Below are 18,226 nucleotides of genomic sequence, written 5' to 3'. Positions count from 1 at the left end.
TCTTCTAGAGGCTCTAACAAATTAAACAGGCTTATAAAGGCTTTGTGTGCGTGTAGTGTGTGTGTGCTGGAGTCATTTCACGAGTGCTTTTTGTGAGGATTCAGCATCCCCCGGGTGCAGCAGCAGCAGCAGCAGCAGCCCTCCCCCTCTGCAGCCTTTCCAGCAGTATGCCCGACATTCAAACGGAAGCAGGCGCTACCATTTTGAAATACAGCACCGCCTAGGTAAGATGGTAGATCCTTTTATTTAATCGCCTTTTCTGCAGTATTATTCTCATCCGATCCGCATGGGAGGTAATTAAATCCGATTCGTCTTCAAGCTCAAGTGTTTTCTGCGGGTATGTTTCAGCGACAAAGATTATTTGACCGTGTTGTTGCACAGGAATCACTCGGTGTTACACTGTATTCATTCCAGTGCGGAAAAAAATGTGATTGTCTATTAACACTGTATCGATCTACTATCGAGAGGCAGTTATTATATCCGGTATTACGTGATTATAAACCTTGCTGCATTTTTATGCCGTGGGATTGTTTTGTTATTATTTTCTCAATGGCTGTTTTTCGCCTGTGGGGTGGGGGGGGGGAAGACTTGTTTTGCTCTGGACACCCGAGCGAAACCAACAAGCATCCCGTCTCGCCATTCACAGTTTTACAGCAAACGTGGACAGCGCGTCCGGGCTGCCCAGCGGCTCTAACCGACCTTGCTTGTGTGTTTTCGACGTTGTTTTCGCTTGTAAATGACTCCGGCCGTGAAAATGTGTTGACTCAGCGTCGCGCTGCGTCATCAGAAAACCAGCTTCCCCTCAGGTTATGCCTGAGATGAACCCGGAGTTAACGCAGCAGCCATGTCTAACCAGGGCTGGGCTCACACACGGACAGTCTGTACACACTGAGGCAGATTACTCGCATCTGTTTTAACATATTTTCTATGAGCAGCAGCAGCAGCAGGAGGAGGAGGAGGATGAGGAGGAGGTGTAGTTTGGTCAGTAGCAGCTGACTGGAGTCTTAACCAAAAAATAGAAATGTCGTTCTCTGGGGTCATGTTCCACACTGCCCTTTGATTTACAGACAGCCAGAGAGGCTGTTCAGGAGGAGGAAAAGGAAAAGGTGCTGGCCAACCTGTAGCAGCACTCAGAGGCTGGTGATGAAGGAACCTGAAAAAAACAAGAAAAAAAAAACTTGAGGAAGCTATTTCAACACACAAGTCTCATTCTGTATCAGAAAAAGTTCTTATCATCACTGTAAATGCCATGTGAACTGATAAACACGAAGGTATTGGTGTAAAATGCTCCTTCTCCCTCGCTCCCTCTCCTGTGTATGAGTGTGACTCATAGCTGCACAGGTAACCGCAGCCTCCTCTCAAGTGAGAATGAGATCTTAAAGCGGATCCTTTAGAGATCTCCTTCAAACTGCCTTTGATCTGTGATACATACAGGAAATGTTAAGCTGTTCAGAGACAGGGAAAGCCTGCTGTTTTACCTAATCTGAGTTTGTGGTCCAGCTCACAGGCAAATGTGTGGTCAGTGTGATATTTCACTTGACTTGGAATTTGAATGTTAATCTAGCATTTTATTCATGCATCGATGTTCTATACTGAGAGTGCATTTACAACTATAACCACAAAATCATGAGCTATTGCATCTTTATTTGGAAATCAAGTAGTTAATTACACTGGTTACTTGTGTTTTTCTGTTTGATGCTAAAGAAATTGATCTTTTTTTAAAATTCAAAGTACAACTTAACTCAAAATTATGAGTTGCTGGACTTTTTTCAGTTTGAGTTAAAGCAGAAGAAGAGTTTCTTATACAGCTATGGTTTGTGCTCGGTATCTGGCTGGTCAATCTTTAGTCTGGTTAATCTCTGGAGTATAAACAAAAGTTTCATGTTGGAGAAATGGAGCAAGTCTTGTAAGTGTCTCTCTCTCTCTCTTTTTAATCCAAAGTTGGCAGCACCCCTCCCTCATAGATATTTTTAAGCCCTGCAAAAGAAACTAAATCGCTGGGTCAGCTCTGTCCCTGTGTACTGCAGTCGACCCGCGTTAAGACAATTACACTCCTTCTCCTTGTCAGACTACTGTAGAGCCAAAGGTGTGGCTTTGTGCTCACTCACTAGTTGTTAACATCTATGGCAGTTGACAGCTGCACTGTGTAGTTAATCCTCACACTTAAATCTACCCTCTGTCAAGCACATCACTCCTCTGCGTCTCTGCAGCGCCATGGACAAGAGCCACACAGTGAAGCTCTTCGTGGGCAACCTGGCGTTGGACACCACACAGGAGGAGCTGTCAGCTATCTTCGAACCTTACGGCCAGGTGGTCAGCTGCAGTGTGCTGCGACAGTTTGCCTTCGTCCACCTGCAGGGCGAGGGTGCTGCCGAGCGTGCCATCCGGGAGCTCAATGGACGGGAGTTTCGTGGTCGGAATTTGGTGGTGGAGGAGTCGAGGGGAAGGCCGTTGCACTCCACCAAGGTGTTTGTGGGTAATCTGAGCGGGATGTGCACCACAGAAGATCTACAGCAGTTGTTCCAGACGTTTGGAAAAGTTCTCGAGTGTGACAAAGTCAAAGGTGAGTGAACAACTTTGTTTTTATACGCTCCCCGTCGTGTTCCTCCAAAGTTGTGTTTGATGATAGGAAAATTATGGAACTAGTGTGAGAGTGAAGTTTTGCTGTAGCGCAGGTAAGAGATTGTATCTCACAGTCTTATTCCTGTGATACACCAGCTGTGATACACCAGTGCAAAGTTCTCACTGTGCAAAACAGGAACTCCCACATCCCTGTTGTAAAGATAGACAAGGTGGTGGCTCCCTTTAGTGCAGTTAATACTTTATCATAGAAGTGATGAGTGAGTAAGTGCTTGTGGCAATGCCACCGTGATCCTAATTGTTGTCCCTGCGCTCAATGACAGCCAGGCATTCCTCTTCTGCAGGCTACGCCTTTGTTCACATGGAAAACAAGGAAGATGCGCTCCAGGCCATCGAGGCCCTGCATGGCACCTCGTTTAAGGGCCGCCCACTGTCTGTGGAGCTGTCCAAGGTCCAACCCAGTAAGCAGGCACCTACAGGGAAAATCCCCTGTGTTAACTGTGGAAAGCAGGGTCACTATGCTGGAGAATGCCCTGTGGGGAAGCCTTCTCTGGAGCAGTACCAGAGTCAGGCAGCGGTCCTGGCTGCCGCCGCCGCCGCCGCTGCCGGACTGCCTCTACAGGTCCAACAGAGTGTGCACAATTCAGTCTACAACACCTCCACTTTTGATCCCACGTATGCAGCTCTCACTGGGATCACCACAGGCACACGCACTGATGGAAATCCAGTGAACCCAGCTGTTTACGGTGCCCTTGCCAGTCAGGTGTACGGTGCCAATGTTGCCAACCAGCTTTATGGTACGGTGGCCAATCAGGCAGCTCTTACATCAGGCGCCACCCAAGTGTACAGCTCGATGACCCCCAACATCTACGGTCAGATGGCTGCAACTCCGGCGGCTGCGGCTGCTGCTGCTGCCGCCGCCGCCTACACGACTCCAGTTTACACCCCAACTGTGGCCAACCACCCCGTCTATCTGGCTGCTGCTCCTGGAATAGAAATGCCAACAGCAGCGGCTGCGGTAAACCCTGCCTACACTGTAGCCCCAGCAATTTATGGTGCCGCCACACCAGCTTATGCTCATATAAGCGCCATGGGAGCAGCGGACCCAACCACAGCCATCTTTGAGGCAGCCAGGCAGGCACATTACTTTGCCCAAGGCCAGCAGGTTGTGGCTGAGCAGCAGACGGTGGCTGCTGCAGCGGCTGCGGCTGTGGCAAAGTCCGGTGAGAGGGACCGTAGTCCCCTGCGGAGGTCAGCACCTCTGCTGCCAGACCCTGTGATGAAGCCGTTCATGTACCAGAGAGCCAAGCCGCGCCGACCTCTGCTCCCCACGCCGGCTGGGCGAGCAGCAGAAGAGGCCGTCGAGGCTGCAGAGGACCCCATGGCCAGGTAGGACAACATCTTTACCATAAGCTATGCAGCACCACTGAAGCATTACCAATGACTGTTGTGTTACAATCTTATAGGCACATTTCACACAGCTGGTGAATGTTTTTTTTTTTTGCATTTTCCATTCTTCCTCTTTGCTGTATCACTCTCATGTCTCTCATGTTACTTCCTTTGTGCTGCCAAATGCTGCCATAAATGCCCTTGCTGTCCCTCTTCCTACTTGAACCCTCCTCGCCCTCCCTTAATCCACCCCTCTCCATTCCCCTCCCTCCTCCCTTGTCTTAGGTACTATGCGGAGTACTACCAGCAGCTGCAGCAGTACCCCCAGTTCCAGTATGCCTACCCACCGCCGAGCACGGTGACAGCCATCCCTGGCATGCCGGGAGTGCAGGCTGTGCCAGCAGTCCCTACTGTACCCGCGATGTCAGCCCAGCCGGTTGCTACGCTGGATGCCCTCAGGCCAGTGGTCCCCACCGCTGCGGCAGTGGCAGCCGCCATGGCTGCGCCCAGGGTGTATGAGCCGCCGTTGCCGCCGCCCACGCGCAAGGAGGCCATCCTCCGCCGCCCCGAACTCTCCCTTCACACGCCTGAGCCCCCCTTCCGATAGTCGCACACAATTCTCTGCCCCCCCCCCCATCCCTCCCTCTCTGCCCTGAACCCCACCCCCACATCTCCCTCTTCCACCCCAAACTTGACCACCTTACAGCAGCTGTATGTGTGTGTATGTCAGTGTGTGTGCGTCCTGGGGCTCGAAGTGTGTGTGGGGTAGGGTTTGAAACTGGGGGCCCCTTGGTTTGTTAACCTGCTTTATGAGGGACTCGATCAGCTAACCTTGGTCCTGTTTGCATACACGGAGTGCAGCCATGAAAGGGAGGCTCTCATCTGTTGTATGGGCATTCTTTGTGCTTCTCAGTTTTACTTTTTTATCGTGCCAGTCTCACACTTGTGCCAGTATTAGACTGACCCAGTCAGTTGTTCCATATGCCTTTATTTCTGCAGTTATGATTTTCTAAGGCCAAATCTGCGATAAAAGAGACCTTGGTTTTGAACCTATCAGCCATCCTCCTTAGGCCTAGATGATCAGTTAGGGCAGCTAATTTGAAACCTTTTTTGCCTTATGTTGAAGAGTTTAGATTTGTAATGTAATCAGATGGGAAGTCAGATAAACACACATTGTGTCCTGGCTGCATTGCATTGTATCCAACAGAACCAAGGTTGATGGTGCGTTTTGGGAGGGTGTTTGTCCTGAATGTAGTCTGTCTGAATGATTGAAAAAGAGAGAGAGAGAGCGATGTGTGGGCTCCTGACCTTGCAGCGCACAAACGCAGCAGCTAAGACTGCGCCATGCAGAAAAACAAAACGTAAAGCACACGTAATACGTACTGTAATGTATGTCTGGATATCTTCTCCACCCTTTTTCTGAATCCCTTCCTCACCTTTAACTACAGCGCTGAAAGACACTGCTCCACCTCTCTTTCTAACTACAGCTGCCTACCTCTGACAGTAAATTTCATTGTAGAGTGTATTCTATTCTGTTCTATTCTCTTCTATTCCACACATCTCAGCCAGTCAGCAGCTTATTTCCTGCTCCTCGTAAAGGTACAGGGTCAGCAGTTTAGGGAGGAGCGGGATTTTGGTCTACGATGACTTTTGTAGATAGTCCTTCATGTTCAGAGGCCTTTCTTTTTAAAATACTGTATGTGTGTGTTTCGATTGTTTCAGTGTAGTTTACATGTAATTCAAGTCAAACTGGGGTGTAATGAACTGTAAATGGAAAAAACCCATGTGTGACTACTGAATGAGCTGTTTACAGAGGATCTTTACATTGCATCCTGTTAGGAATCATGATAAAAATGTGACAAGCTCAATTATGTGCCTATAAGCTTTTGAGTAAAGTGCATTAAGTGGAGGGATCTCCCATTTTAAGTGCTTTTGACATTACTTTTTAATCATTTCAAAGGAGGGTGAAGGAGCCCTCCGGAGCTTCGTAGCCAGGAAGCTACAAGCTTTCTTTTGGAGCGTGTATTACTTTTGTTTAATATCGTAGGGTTTTGAAAAAGCCACAAATTGAGCCTCACAGGTTCATAATTAGCCACTGGTTTTAAGCAGAAACAATAGCACCAATGATGACGTGAGAGATGGGGCATTGTCTTCCAGTTGCCCCAAATATCCTCCTTTTTCCCAAATACCAGACCCGCTTCAGACTGTAATTGCCAAAACGTTTGTGCATCTGTTTTAATCCGGTTGTTGTACCTGATAGGTGGGATTTTGCCACATCTGGAAAACAAAAGCTTGACTTTTTGCTGGTCCTGAGTGACAAATTCCACCCACCTGGTTCCTACAAACTCTTGGGAGTTTTTTTGCAACTACTATTTGACGGCGGTCTGATGCACACGCAGACATACCCTCTGAAATCACCTTACTGCCTCGCTGCTTCCCCCTTCTCCCCTCTCCCCCTGTGGTTTTTAGTGGTTCAGCGACTTTTGCATTTCACAGTGTAATCTTTCTGTGTCGTATATACAAACACATACCAGTTGCATCCTTTGTAGAATTATGTGGTTTGCGAAATGTCTTGTTTGCCATGTTTGAGACCGTATTTTTTAGAGAAGTGTTTTCATTTTGCCTTTTTTTAGGAAAAGACAAAACAAAAGTAAAAACAATCGGCATGCTTTTTATTGAGAATATGTATACTATAAACATTATTATAATAAAGAATGTTTGGCTGACTATTGTGGTAAAAGAAAGCAAAGGGTTTGGACATTTCCCCTTCTTCTTGTTTATGTTGTTCTTCTCCACTATCTGTTTCTCTTGTGTAAAATGACCATCAGACCCATTTGACTGGGGACCCAGGGGGAGACAGGTGTAGATGCTGGCCCAGCTTTGCTCTCTTTGGTCAGGGTAAGTGCGGGTTGGTGCTCCTTTCTCTCTCCAGCCTCTCAAACTGTGTGCAAACCAACATTTATGTGAAAGGTTTGCTCAGGCCAATGTGTTTCAGTATTGAATTGTGGCAAGAAAGGCTTGCTTTGGTCCTTTAATTTGATTTTAATGCAGAAAGGACATTACACACACTGTGAAAACATGTTGAGAGCTGGGGAGAGGCACACAGATAGAATGGCCTGGGTGCATTTTGATCTGTGGAGCAGTCCTGTTCCTGGGGTTGATGGGTGTGCGTCTGGTCTGGTCTGGTCTGGTCTCTCCCTGCTGCACCAAATTCTTCCCCCCTGCGTGTGTCTTTGTGTCCACTCTACTCTCAGACCTGCATGTGTGATAATCTGTAACTCTGCCGCAAAAAAAAAAAAAAGCCCCACGACAGTCCAGCTCTGAACTAACTATCTCAACTGAATTAGGTCACCATGCCGCCTGGAACGGCCAGCGTGCAGCCGTGCGTGAGCGTGGCGGCGTGAGCCATGGGGACGACTTTTAGCGTGACGCCAACGCAGTGGGAACTTGTTCTCTCTCTCTTCACCACCAAGGTAAATGAAAAAAAAACAGACAAAACAAAAACGAAAGCACTGACCTCTCCTCCCCACCTGCCGCCCCTCCTTTGACTGTGCCTTGACCAAACACTCCTCCCCCTCCTCTCCTCTGCCATCACCACCTCCCCCTCTCCCCACCCCGTAACTCCTCCTCTGCTGCAATGGCAGTGCCGCACCTACAGCCTTGGGCTTCTCCTTGGTGGGGGTGGCGGGCGGGGTGGAGGGGGCTTGGACCCCCTCCACAAGACTGACACCTGTCAGCATACAAGGTGACTGACTATGTCTATGTCCTCTCTGCCCTGCTGGTGTCTGAATTAGTGAGTAAAAGGATGTGTGTGAATGGGTGTGTGTGTGTGTGTGTGGGGGGGGGGGGGGGGGGGGGGGGGAGAAACAGAAAGAGCATGGATGTTTGAAGAACTTTCTGGGTGGTGTTTCATTGACTGGTGAGGCTTGGCACATGCAGACACACCCCCAACCTCCCCCTGCCCGCTAGTCAACTCCTCTCCACCGCCGTATTCGCCGCCCTCACCCCGTCCCTCCCTCCTTCCCCTCCCTCTTCCTCCCCCTCCTCCTCCTCCTGAACCCCACCCTACTGTCCCTATGCGCCTCTCCCTTTCCGCCGTTCACACACACACAACACAGCGCTTTTTCCGCCGCCACCGCCGTCGCCACCTTGGATCTGGGTTCGTGGCTCTGGCTCGGACTCAACTTCCCAGAACCACCCACCTGACCCAACCCCCCCACCTCCCTTTGTTACCATAGAGGCCTGGGCGTGCCAATGGACAGTGTATGTATGGTGGCCTGCCGCCGGACTCAGTAACATGACACAGAGAGACTTCAATGTTGGACAAGTCGCTTTGCTAAAACTGTTGAATGCTGGGTTTGCTCCACATGGCTGTGGAGGGGATCTTAACTTCTGTTTCCCAAAATAACTTAGCTTCAATATATTAAGAAAAATGATAAACCAACCTCCTACTGTAGAGGTTAACAGTTTTCTGACCTTTGGGTCCCTCACAGCCTGTGTGCCAATCAGAAACGTCCTATAAGATAGGCCTAGGTATGAGGCCAGTCTGACCTGTAGATTCTCATCAATCTCAGGGTTCCTATAGGACTTTTCTGGGATGGCAGCTCTATTGCTCTAATACTGGGATCAGCTGGACTGGCTGGATATGTGCTCTGAGTGACTTGTATGTGTTTTCTTTCCTGTTGAGATTGTCCATGTGTTGACATAGAGAGCTTAACCCTCACACACGATTCCACGCTCGCTGGCTTTCAGTTCGTCGAACGAGTTGTGCGACAGCTGTGAGGTGGAGTCGAGACAGAGGGTTTTGTCTTCTGTCTGCCTAACAAACAGAGGGAAGGGTAGAAGAAAGAGGGGAGTTAATAATTGAGTTGATAATAAGGTGAGTTGGTTTTGGAAGGTGCTCCCTGACTTCACCTTCCTGATCTTGGAGGACCCTATTGTTGATTGCATTAATATACGGGCCGGAATTTTCTTCTAAAAAAGGACCTGTTCATACTCTACACTTTATTGTCCATAGTGTATCGTGATAATGCTGCCTCTGTCTCTTAGGTCTCGGTTTCTTAGATACACTTCATCTCAGTTTACTAAAATGTAGAATTCCACCAAAACTGATTTTGCATTCACAGACACGATTTGCTCCAAAGATAAAGGAAAGTTTCATATTTCCACAGCATCCGATTGTTGTACGTGTTGTCAGGGAAAACAAAGCAGCTAAAAGTCGGTTTTACTAAAATTCTTCTTTAAACAGTGCAGCTGCAGAATGAGTAGATAAAGCACTGACCACTGGCCTCCATGATCAGGGCGTGCGGTGTTCCAGTTTTTTTTTTTTCTTCCAGCCATCTCATCCTCCTCACTCTCCCAACTCCACACTAAAAGCCTTTTTCAGGTGCTTGTGAGTCTGGGCTTCCTGTGCTTGGGTGAATGCAGCCACGCATCTCTAAACCCCCTCCCCTCCCCACCCCCCTGCTCTGAATTCACAGTCACACTGTACTGACAGCCAAAGCTCGCTGCAGCCTCCTCCCTACTTCCACTTCCTCACCCACTCTCCCCCCTTGCCTTCTGTGGTTTGGACGGCTGAAGAACTGTAATCCAGATGCTCTATATGCACACATCTCTGTGTTGTGTTGTTTTAACGGGATCCCGCAGGTTACATCTGTTCTCCTGCAGCAGGTATCAGCTGAGATGTGCAAGTGTGTGCCTCTGGAACACAACCCGCTCCAGTTAGGTTTGAGCACAACCCATACAGACCATATTGCCTTTGAGTTTGCAAGTCGAGGTTGAGTAGGTTTCATTAACGTGATCGTGACTATTCCAGCTCCTCAAGCACAGATGATAATTACAGATATCAGACTCTACTGCAGCTCATCCCTCTTCTGATAAAGACACTAGCGGTAGAGTCATACCTCAGCCATTACCTCAGCTACAGGGCATGGACACAACATGAACGCCTGCAGAATGCAATACAATTAAATACAGTACCTCTGCATTAATACATTCATTTCATTGTTAAGAATTTGTATAAAAAAATTGGTACCTCTTGATGCTGCAGGGTGCAGTGGTGGTGTATTGGCTTGTATTACATTCTCAGGTGTTTGTTATTTTGCCCCCCTGCCCATTTATGTTTAATAGCCACCAGAGGCCAAGACTGTCTTTTTCCGTGGTCCATTTTATTATCAAATCTCACATAGTTGCATTATGTTTACAGTGATCAACTTCTTAAAATCCCCCAGCTCAGTAGCAGCACAGTAATGTACCTAATGTTAACCCCAAATAGTCCACACAGTATCTAAGCGTCTTCAAGTAGGTTAATGGACCAAGCTTAGTGTAAGTACATTTAAATGCCTGATTAATTATAATGTAAGTCATTCTAGTTTCCAAAGACACATCAAGGGCGACCGAATAATGTGTCACCTTGAGAGAAATCTGCTCATTTCAAGTGAAATTTGTTCCAGCACAAAGTTGAACGCGACGGGGGGGATTGTAGTTGATGAATGTTAGATGAAATGTTTGCGTCAACATGTTTACTGTGAATGACAAATCCTGATATAAACACAAATTATATTGTACGGTTGTGTATGCATATATATGCCTTTTAACCTGTATTTCTTAAAATGTTGAGGCATTTTTCAATCTGCATGCAAATCATGAATAAATTCATTTTTATCTGATAGAAGTGTCTGAATCTCTTTTATTGTAATTTAATTTCTCTACCAGGACAAACAGTATACCATGCCGTAAATATCTCTTGATGGATTGTTGGATACCCTGTTGTATTTTTCATGATAGGAAATAAACAACATTAACTATGCATTTACCTGCAGCCTTATTTTCAGCTGAGTGGAATAAGATGGTTTGGGTTGCTGCCAGTCTTGGCACTTAGACACAGGGTTGTTTTGCCTGGAGTGAGAGTATAATAATGTCTTAAATAATTTCTTAAACTGTCCTTTAATCATGTAACTCAGTATTTTGCGAATTTGAGATTCAGTCCTTTCATCCCTTCTTTTGGGAGAGGTACAGAGGCTCGGGTTTGCCGTCGAGGTTCACTAACAGCAACAGGTGCATTGCACAGGCCATAAAAACCTCGCTGGTAGGAGGGGGCGTAATTGACATCTCTTCCCACCATTTAGAAGCCCGTTAGCCCTGCTCGCGGGAGACTACCCCGCCTTTTACACCTTTTTAGGGTCAGAACCTGATACCCAAGCTGCTGGTTCTCATACTTATTGGGGTGCGGTCACGTGTGCCACTTTTGACCAGGAAAGGAGCACCGGCTAGCAGGGTCTTCTGGTAGTGGGAGCACCACCTCCGCACAGGCACCTCGCACCAGTGGAGTCTGGTCTCTGCAGCCCCTAACTGTCTCTCCCCCTGAAAGCGAGACCCCTCGTCTCAAGGAGGTTCTTGCCCTCACGGCGTCGTCGTCGTTTCTATTGCTGAATACTTTTTTCTTACTATAAGCTGAGGGGGACGTGAGAAGTCCTAACAGAGGCGGCACGATGACAGCTGTCGAAACCCAAATGACATACAGCAACTCCTATACGATCCACCATGAAGAGACGTACATGACCCAAGAGGAGGACTGGGACAGGGACCTGCTGCTGGACCCCGCCTGGGAGAAGCAGCAGAGGAAGGTAGGTTTGGATCTGGAGGCTTGGAGCAGCTTGTACCGCCGTGCGTAATTACGCACAAATTTACCCATGCCCCCACATTGTTAACGACTGATTTTTAATGCATTTTAGCGCGTTAACATGTCAGATGGGATTGTGTTTTAAATCACTGGCCTCCCCATAATTTTGTGAAGTCTAAAACAGCCCAACATGAAACTGGGCATCTGCGCTTTAGCTGTCCTCGCACCTGGCACTTCAGCCCTGCTGGAAGCTGTATGGGCAGATATTTTAGGCTGTGGAACTTTCTCAGTGTTGTCTTTCAGTTACCCCCGATTGCCTTGCGAAGACTGTCTAAATATAATACGACCCTCCCCAGTCTTCAGCCTTCATTTGATTCATAACTTCTGAAATACACGTATCTTTATTGGGGTTTAACAACATTAAACCAGCAGGTTTAAACACAACACTGACTGCAAAGGAGGGGGCAGAAGAGAAGTGAGAGAGAAACTTACCCTCAGTATTTCTGATTTAAGTCCGTTCACTAGCTATTTTAGGCTACATAAGTAGGTCTGTGGGCAAGGCTCCATTACCAAATGGACAAAGTGTGCAACTGCCCAGGGGCCCCAAAAGCCTCAGGTTTGCTCCATATCAGCTGGCCCTGCATTATTTGATTAATCACAAATTTATTATAGATTTGCATCTTTGAAGTACAACACCAGCTCTAACAGTTCCTCCATCTTGACCCGTGGCCAGACAGACCTTGACTGTTTTAGCTCACGTGTTGTGTCATTATGTTTTATCAAATTTCTTTCATAATCAACTCAGAAAATGTCAGGCAAAGGTAGTATTAGCTTTGCTTGGGGGGGCAGCAACCCTCAGCCCTGGGCCTCCCTTGGAGGTTTAGTCCATCAGTGTCTGTTTGTAATTTTAATGAACAGTTTACACTCAAAAGAAATCAGCGTTTAAATACAAGTAACATAAAAATGATTAGTAAAAAGACTCGTTTAGTCTGTTATCATTAACCATATTAAGATAGTCCAGGGATAAGGCAGCCGTTGCCTAGGCGACCACCTGGCGGACAGCCTGACAGGTGCGATTAATGAGCTGATGGACAACTGACGCAGGTAAATTGAGAAAAAAAAAACTCGCAAAGGTTAATTCAGTTTTAGCATTAGTCTAAATGTTCATCAGACACAAGCTGTCCTGCCACCGCAGTGTTTCGGATAAGCAGATATTAGATAAAAGTTAATTATTGATTTATCGGCCTTGATTGGCTCGCTTTACTTTAGTCCCACTGGCTGCCGCGCAAGGGTCCGTGTTCAGTGGCCAGACTCACCGACCTCCGCCGTAAATTTCCTGGAGCTCAAGCTGAAACAACTGTCAGGTAGATAATTTTTTATGTTTTCATAATAAGTCACAAGTTACGACTTTTTCTCGGTATCAGACTTTATGGTATAAGGTGAGTCTAGGGAGCGTTTCAGGCCTGAATATTGTGCTAAACTGCTGCAGCTCAAACGCCAGGTGGTCAAACGCTACGGTTAGATGTGAAGTCATCCACGGAAAAGTTTAGTTAGTATAAAATCACTGTTTTTACTTTCTGGTGATTAAGAGAGTCAGCAACAGGTAGATCGACAGCACTTACCACTGTACTGAACATATTGCCATTTCATTTAAATGGGTCTTTAGTAAAAATACAGTAAAGTTACCTAAAGCCAAATACAGATGGTGCTGGAATTGACTTATGTACTTGCTTATAGTGCGTTTAAAAACGTGAAAATTTCAAAATAATATATTAAAAACAAGAATTATAAATGAAAGAATATGATAATAACTAGTGAATATATATATACATATATATAAACTGAATAAAAGAGGGAGTTGTTGCAGATATCAGCAGACAACAGTGGCTTCTTGCTGCCATCTGTGGTTGGCTGAACAAAAGAGTCACAGCTTGGAAAACAGGTGAAAAATCTTTGTTACTGTGAACTATTTTTTGTTCCAGTCAAACAGAAGAGTCTTTCAGAAATGTGAAAATGTCTTCAATACAACTGTAAGTGTTGTCAAAAGAGGTGAAAGTATATGATTTTCATGTCTCAAATGTAATGATCAGAGGACAGAAAGTCCTAAATGCAAAAGCAAATGATTGGCTGACTGGACACATGGGGAGGCACAGGCTGAGGAAAAGCCAAACAAAAAAACATTCACATTTTTTTTTTTTGTGTGTGTGGGTGTTTTTCTGTTTACTACAATTTAACTGTTGGGTTTAATGTGTCTTCCCATTTTCTCTGCTGTTATACGTCTGCACCAATGGTTTATTTTTTGTGGATGTTGTGTTCTAGACGAGAGATACACACATCGATACGTGTTTTGTCTTTGAACAAGAAAATGAGCAAAATCTCAAGCTGCTTGGCTTTTTAAGCTTTAAAAATGTTGGAATTCTTTTTTATCGTTCTAACTTATCCTAACGTCAGTACTCTGTGGCTACCTCACAGCTGGTCAAATGTCAGTAATAAAAACAGTCAGACTGATATTATCATATTTTAATTTGAAATCCATCCAGATGTATGCAGATATATTAATAAATCTGTACCATTTATATGCCTTTTCTTAGCTGTATCCCATATTTATGATGCTGTCACAAGCCTACAGAGATAATTTAAATCTAATCTAATAACATCTAACCGCAGATTGGGTGTACATTACAGAGCAGCACAGAAAACTGCATTTTTAACAGACATATTCAGATGGCACTTTGCAGTGGATTTGCAGAACTGTTCCATCAGTGCAAAATGTCCTCCAACCTATAGAGCTGAGGCTCTGTGACAGGCTGAGAGACCTCAACAGATGGTAACAGCTCTCTGTTAGAGAGGGAGAGAGAGAGAGGGTGAGATGGCAAGGCTGGTAGATATACACCCCGGGTTGGTTTCACAGACCTACAAATAAACATCTTCCTAAAAATACTTTTCAACTTGCTCGGCTCCAACTTCGCTCCCTTCCTCCCTCTGTACCTCACGTCTTCCTTCCTCTCACCGCCATTCTTGAAAAATGTCTTGTCTTGTTTTTCTGTCTTTTGTCTACTAGAAGAGTTACTCTTTTTTTCATCTCATGCACCTGTCAATCTTTTAAATGTAAGATGATATAATAGGCCTTGAAAAACCTCGCACCACCAAGCAGGCCTCTCTCTTTAGTCTTCACCTCTCAGCCTCCCAGGGGAGTAGGTCATCGTACTCCATTGCTCTTCTCGGCATGTAAAATCTAGCTTAAGGAGCTGATATCAGCCCATAAATATAGCCAGTGCATCATTTTGCAATGCAATGAATATGAAAGGAAATCCTCGCGCCACCTGTTCTCTCTTCTGTCCTTGAAATTTCAGTGGAAAAAGCTGCTCACCACTTGACGCGGCAGTAAAGTGTTTGTCAACACACAGTGATGCCGAATCTGATACTGCGCATTAGAAATAGTGTGTGCTTGGTGTGTGCGTTGTGCATCTGGACATTGGTTTATATTTATCATGAAGCAACTCTTGTAGATTGCTAAGCTAAATGATTCACGGCTCGGTTGGCAAAAATCGCGTTGGATATTGCATCTAGTGAAGGGTGTCAGAAGGAATGAACTATGAAAGGACAGGGCCATACGATTTGGCTACGTCTTGTCTTGGCGATATTATTTTATCAAAGCAGATGTAATCCTGGTTGTCGGGCCGATTCATGAGAGGAGGCGAACAGGCCAGTTGAGGACAGGAGTAGACGTTTCCACGAACTCTCAGAGCTTATTGACGCCTGCTTCAACCGGATGCTTCGCTGACAGCCTCGAGAGGTCTTACATGAGCACATCTACAAAAACTAGTGATTGTTCTTAGCAGGATCAATAGCTGTTTAAAGATTAACTCGCTGCAGAGGACTGCACTCACAAGACCGCAGCACCATCTGTAAGGCTGAAAACAGGGCTATTCATTAGAGGAAGGAGTATAATGTTTGTCATGGTTGATGGATGTGTGCTGGTACTCAGTACTGCCAACACTATGAAATAACTTGCTTGTTTAATATGGTGAAATATTAAAAGTAAATAGAAAATGTCCCAAAAAAAGAGTTCACCACTGTGAATAAAGTCATCTATTGTTTCACATAGTTTAAGAGTTCAGCTGCTAACTGACCGGCTGCATAGCAGTAACCTATAAATACCCATTACATAGGGTTATCAACAGCCTTATTGGCTCAGCTGACTGACCTGTTAGCCACGAGGAATGCTTAGTATATACATAAGCACATGCACAAACACAAACATTTAATTTTGTTGTTGTTGTTGTTGTTTGAAGAAAGGAAAATGTTGTAAGTTTGTAATTTTCAGAAATGCACTCGTATGCTGAGATGAAATATTGAATTATCACTCAGTCTCATGTATAAGAGTCTGTTGCGTCAGTCTTAGGGCAGATTAAGTGGTTCCTTCTCAACATTTATTCTCAGGTTTAACAGAAATCCCCATGCATCCTGTTCCTGCCTTTAAAAGTTTTGGCGTTTTCTTTGTACTGTCTCACACTTTTTAAATTAGATTTGTGAGGAAACGTACATATTTCCTATTTCTCCTTTTTCTGTTCTGTGCCGTTCTATTCCACAGGGTGTAAAATGAATGAAGTGCCCAAAAGAGTCATCATCATCAGTTTCAGGTGTTATAAAGTTATATTCAGTAATGTGATATTTATCCACTCATCCTAATGTAATGCCCCTCTGTGTGGGTGAGGAGAGATCTTAGGGTGCTGCGTAATCGAATCTATTCTTGTCTAATCTCATTTTGCACTTTTAACAACTCAGCCAGTAGCGCAGCGGCCAGACAGGGATCATTGATTTCACCTGCTACCTAATGTTTTATGTGACAATACTAAAACACTGGCTCTCTCTAGGTAACATTGAGGAAGTGATTTGCATTAAATTTAGCTTTGCAAACATTGGTTTCTTCCGTTTATGGTTTTATGGATAACAGCATATTTCAGATCCTTCCAAATGCTGGGCAATTTTGTCGCCAGGCCTAATCTATTGTTAGCACAGTTTGTGTTTTTTTGTAGTCGATGGGGAAAAAGTGTATATCAACTAAATGGTCTAGCCATTGTAACATGTTGGTCTTTGCCTTTTGCATCTTTCTACTGTGCTTAACTACAGTAAAGCCAATGAACAGTCTAACTGAAAATTCTGAAATCACATAACCAGCGATAATGACTTTGACATGTTCTTTTCAAAGTCAAGATTGGGAGCTTAAATTAGGGATTTTAAATTGCTCTCTCTTATCGCGGAGTGTATTCATCCAGGTCTTTTTTTAGACGATGAAATTACATGATTTAATGTAAGTTGATGAAAGGACGATAGAAGTGTCTCAGACATCTTTCTGTCCTCTTGGTCCTAATTGGGACCATTAACGGCCTGTGATTCACTGCATTAGACCTTCTCCACTGAACTGTGCTCACTGCGCAGGCCACAGTACCTAATCCTAAAATGCAACTGGGATTGGGGGGGGGGCGCATCTTAGATTCCCTCCCATGATTCACTCTGCCAGGGTCATGTGATCCCAGTGCAGGAACAGTTACCCTGTTGAGCTGATCTCTGGTCCTCTCAGCATATTTTCACTCACCACAGCAGTGGAGCACACAGAGAGTTGTTTGAGGGACTAAAATGAGACCACCAAGAAAGACATTTGTAAGACTGACAGGGAACAAGGACACAAAGAAAACAGGTATCACAAAATAGTTAAATACAGATGTTTGACAGAGGCAAAAAGTGAGAAAAAACATTACATTACACCCACAATCCTGTGCACCTCCCTGTAGGCCCCACAAGGATATATGTTACTGATCTCACACTTCAGGAGAAAATATTAATTTATAACTTTATGAGTTAGAATATGAATCACTTTCATAAAGTCTCGCTACAGCATTATATCACTGTCCAGTGAGGAGGACATAAAGTTTAATCCAGGTGAATTGTGGCAGAATAATGGGATTAGTGAGAGCAGTATGCTGTGTCTGTTTTGTGTGATACATGTGGTAAGTGTGCGTTTGGGGGTTAAACGTAAGTGGAGAGGTGAGAGAGCTTGCAGTCAGATCAAATAGCAGTTGCTATTCCAGAAGCTGTGTCCATGTAGGGAGGCTTCTATAAACTGCTTTAGTGCAGTCGCAGGAACCCTGGGAGGCCGTAGGAAGGGCTGAGGAGTGTGTGCGTGTGTGTATGTGTGTGTGTGTGCATACATGCGTGACATTTTCTTCATGCACTGTATTTTATTAGCATGAAAGTGTGTTTCCGGTGAGGTTTGCGAGTGAGTTCTTGTGAGAACCGGGATGCAGTTTGAAGACAGAGAAGTTCTTGCAGAGCGCTGTAATGAAGAGAGCAGACACGTGATACATCAGCAGTGTCAGAGTGAAAGTAGAAATGATGATTGATGAGCTGTGGGAGCAGCCATCTTGATCTGATCAGAGCAGTCCTGTGGGTCTGTAAATAGAATAAAAAGTCGTATTAGTTGGAGTGAATTACCTGGTTGACAGTTGCACAAGCAAACTAAAGTGAAGTAAAGCTAAAAATCAAAGCACTCTGTGTTGTCAACAAATGAATCTGTGTCTGAGTTGATGCGGCACAAAGCTGCAAACATTCCCAGTTTCAGTTATTACTCCTCTT

General features: G+C 45.2%; 2 protein-coding genes across 6 annotated transcripts in view; both read left to right on the top strand.

The window, feature by feature from the left end:
- The first annotated feature begins 151 nt into the window (after nucleotides 1-151).
- Nucleotides 152-10,637, top strand: rbm14b (RNA binding motif protein 14b). Of its 5 annotated transcripts, XR_005893092.1 has the most exons (5): nucleotides 214-337; nucleotides 2,211-2,563; nucleotides 2,904-3,969; nucleotides 4,255-7,442; nucleotides 8,208-10,637. XR_005893092.1 is itself a non-coding variant. In XM_041030983.1 (4 exons), the coding sequence occupies exons 2-4, from the start codon at nucleotides 2,215-2,217 to the stop codon at nucleotides 4,574-4,576; spliced, it is 1,737 nt and encodes a 578-aa protein (XP_040886917.1). In that variant the 5' UTR covers nucleotides 152-224; nucleotides 2,211-2,214; the 3' UTR covers nucleotides 4,577-10,637. The 5 variants fall into 5 exon arrangements, 4 of the variants coding, with proteins under 4 accessions (XP_040886917.1, XP_040886919.1, XP_040886916.1 ...); XM_041030983.1 differs by having other exon boundaries at nucleotides 152-224; nucleotides 4,255-10,637; XM_041030985.1 differs by having other exon boundaries at nucleotides 2,925-3,969; nucleotides 4,255-10,637.
- A 571-nt stretch (nucleotides 10,638-11,208) lies between these two features.
- actn3b (actinin alpha 3b) overlaps nucleotides 11,209-18,226 on the top strand; it is a 28,197-nt gene continuing 21,179 nt past the window's right edge. Inside the window, exon 1 of the mRNA XM_041031376.1 lies at nucleotides 11,209-11,594. Coding sequence (XP_040887310.1) covers nucleotides 11,460-11,594 — 135 coding nt within the window. The 5' untranslated portion in view covers nucleotides 11,209-11,459. The remainder of the gene's footprint in view (nucleotides 11,595-18,226) is intronic.

Source organism: Toxotes jaculatrix, chromosome 23, assembly GCF_017976425.1.
Source record: "Toxotes jaculatrix isolate fToxJac2 chromosome 23, fToxJac2.pri, whole genome shotgun sequence".
NCBI lineage: Eukaryota > Metazoa > Chordata > Actinopteri > Toxotidae > Toxotes > Toxotes jaculatrix.
Note: the sequence above shows the minus strand (reverse complement) of the source record. Positions and strands in the feature narration are given on the sequence as shown.

Excerpts from the sequence above, each read along its gene's own strand:
- rbm14b (XM_041030983.1), top strand. The coding sequence starts at position 2,215 with ATGGACAAGAGCCACACAGTGAAGCTCTTCGTGGGCAACCTGGCGTTG. Across the intron at positions 2,564-2,903 it reads CGAGTGTGACAAAGTCAAAG|CCAGGCATTCCTCTTCTGCA; the intron begins GTGAGTGAACAA and ends GCTCAATGACAG. Across the intron at positions 3,970-4,254 it reads GCAGAGGACCCCATGGCCAG|GTACTATGCGGAGTACTACC; the intron begins GTAGGACAACAT and ends CCCTTGTCTTAG.